At 38.0% G+C, this 2,129-nt stretch overlaps 1 protein-coding gene across 1 annotated transcript; it reads left to right on the forward strand.

The window, feature by feature from the left end:
- Nucleotides 1–446: 446 nt before the first annotated feature.
- On the forward strand, nucleotides 447–1,817 carry LOC114403172 (phosphoglycerate mutase-like protein AT74). The gene is made up of 2 exons (XM_028365961.1): nucleotides 447–993; nucleotides 1,070–1,817. Exons 1-2 carry the CDS (start codon nucleotides 555–557, stop codon nucleotides 1,489–1,491), a joined length of 861 nt encoding a protein of 286 aa, XP_028221762.1. The 5' UTR covers nucleotides 447–554; the 3' UTR covers nucleotides 1,492–1,817.
- The last annotated feature ends 312 nt before the right edge of the window (nucleotides 1,818–2,129 follow it).

A 2,129-nucleotide genomic window follows, 5' to 3' on the forward strand; every position in this document is an offset into this window, starting at 1 on the left:
TAATATTCAAAACAAAAAAAAATAATCAAAATTTTCAACTGGCGTTTGCTTCAAATGGTTGCACTCTTCCAGAAAAAAGTTAATGGAGTTCGCGTCTATTAAGACATTCATACGCAAACAAAATTGGAATTAGTTTGTACACGTTTACACTTTACAGCTCCTCTGGGTTGACCAGAGGAAAATGTCGTAAAATCAATTTAATTTAATAATTTATAATTATTAATAAAGATAATTATTTTTATTTAATGTATACATTTCTTTAGATAATTTTGTTTTTTTATTTAATTCTTAAAATTATTTTAGAATCAAACATTTATTAGAAAAAATAACTTCTCTCATATGAAAATTAGTTATATATTTTAATTTAAAATTAAAAATGTAAAAGAAATTAGTAGTTTAGACGCATAGCGCCTGTTTTCAACTATAATAATATTCTGAAAAATCAGTTACAAAAAGGGAGGATTTGGTGTTCATATGGATTAGTAGTTTAGACGCATAGCGCCTGTAGTATTATTATAATTTGTGAGGGGTAAGAAAATCAGAGAAGTTAAAATATGGTTTCTGTCCTTCCGAAGAGGATAATAGTGATGCGGCATGGGGAGTCACAGGGGAACCTAAATACAGCGGCTTACACTACCACACCCGATCACAGCATTCAGTTAACGGCGCAGGGCATGACCCAGGCCCGCCACGCCGGCGAGCAGCTCCGCCGCGTGATGGGCGGCGATGGGTGTTCTCCTGACTGGCGGGTACAATTCTATGTGTCTCCCTACGGACGCACCCGATCAACGCTCCGCGAGCTCGGACGGCATTTTTCGAGAAAGAGGATAATCGGCGTGAGGGAAGAGTCGCGGGTTCGAGAACAGGACTTCGGAAACTTTCAGGTGGAAGAGAGGATGAAGGTGATAAAGGAAACACGTGAACGTTTTGGAAGGTTCTTCTATCGCTTTCCCGAGGGAGAGTCCGCCGCTGACGTTTTCGATCGCGTTTCAAGTAACCTCCTCCTCCTTCTTCTTTCCCATTATCCTTTATTTTTGGTGATGTTTGTCATTGTTCGAGTGGTTTGCAGGTTTCTTTGAATCTCTGTGGAGGGACATAGACATGAACAGGCTTCGTCATGATCCTTCCAATGATCTGAATTTCGTAATTGTTTCTCACGGTCTGACATCGCGTATTTTCCTTATGAAGTGGTTCAAGTGGACGGTTGAGCAGTTTGAGCACCTAAACAATTTTGGCAACTGCGAGTTCCGCGTTATGCAGCTTGGAAGTGGTGGAGAATACAGCTTAGCTGTTCATCACACAGAGGAAGAAATGCTAGAATGGGGACTCTCTCCTGAGATGATAGCTGACCAGAAATGGCGCGCCACCGCGATCAGGGGTGACTGGAATGATCAGTGCCCCTGGTACCTTGATGCTTTTTTTGATCATCTTCCTGATGATGATGCTGTGGAAAATGAAGCTGAAACTAATTCTTTAAGTGTATGTGCATAGCTTGCTTGCTTCCCATATGGTTTATGGGTTCATTTTTAACACTCCATTCTAGGTTGATTTTTATTTTTATTTTTTTAATAATGATAGCAGAAGAAATTTCAATAGAATGAAAATGGGGAAATCAAGGGGAAGGAAACTAGGAAACTATGGCTTTGTATAATTGTATTCAAGCTTTTCATGTTTCTTGTGGGTTATTCGTTATAATTGCAAAGCCTGCATTATCATTGTTTGCAAAAGATTGTGATGGCTCGCTCATTCTGTTATGTATCTCTTGGTGACAAAAAATAGCCTGATACTTCTATTACATTAAATACGGTTTAGCTTTACCATTGTGTATGCCTACAGGAACAATTTTAAATTCCCAGTTAAGATGGAGTTTTCAAACAAGCATCTAGAAAATTTTAAAGATAACGTGATTGATTGATTTACCTTGTGAGAACTTTATTGGTCCCCAAAAATCTGGATCCGTTTCATTGATTATTTTTAGTCTAGAAACAAACACAGATTTGCACATGACAAAATTGGAGTCCAATGCAAAATTTTATTATCTAACCGTATCACTGTCTTGTGGGAAACTCATGTGAAAGAGGACTTGTGCATTTAATAAAATGGATGTTTGATTACTTTAGAATTTAAGT

The sequence above is a fragment of the Glycine soja genome, chromosome 20 (assembly GCF_004193775.1).
Source record: "Glycine soja cultivar W05 chromosome 20, ASM419377v2, whole genome shotgun sequence".
NCBI classification, from domain to species: Eukaryota; Viridiplantae; Streptophyta; class Magnoliopsida; order Fabales; family Fabaceae; genus Glycine; species Glycine soja.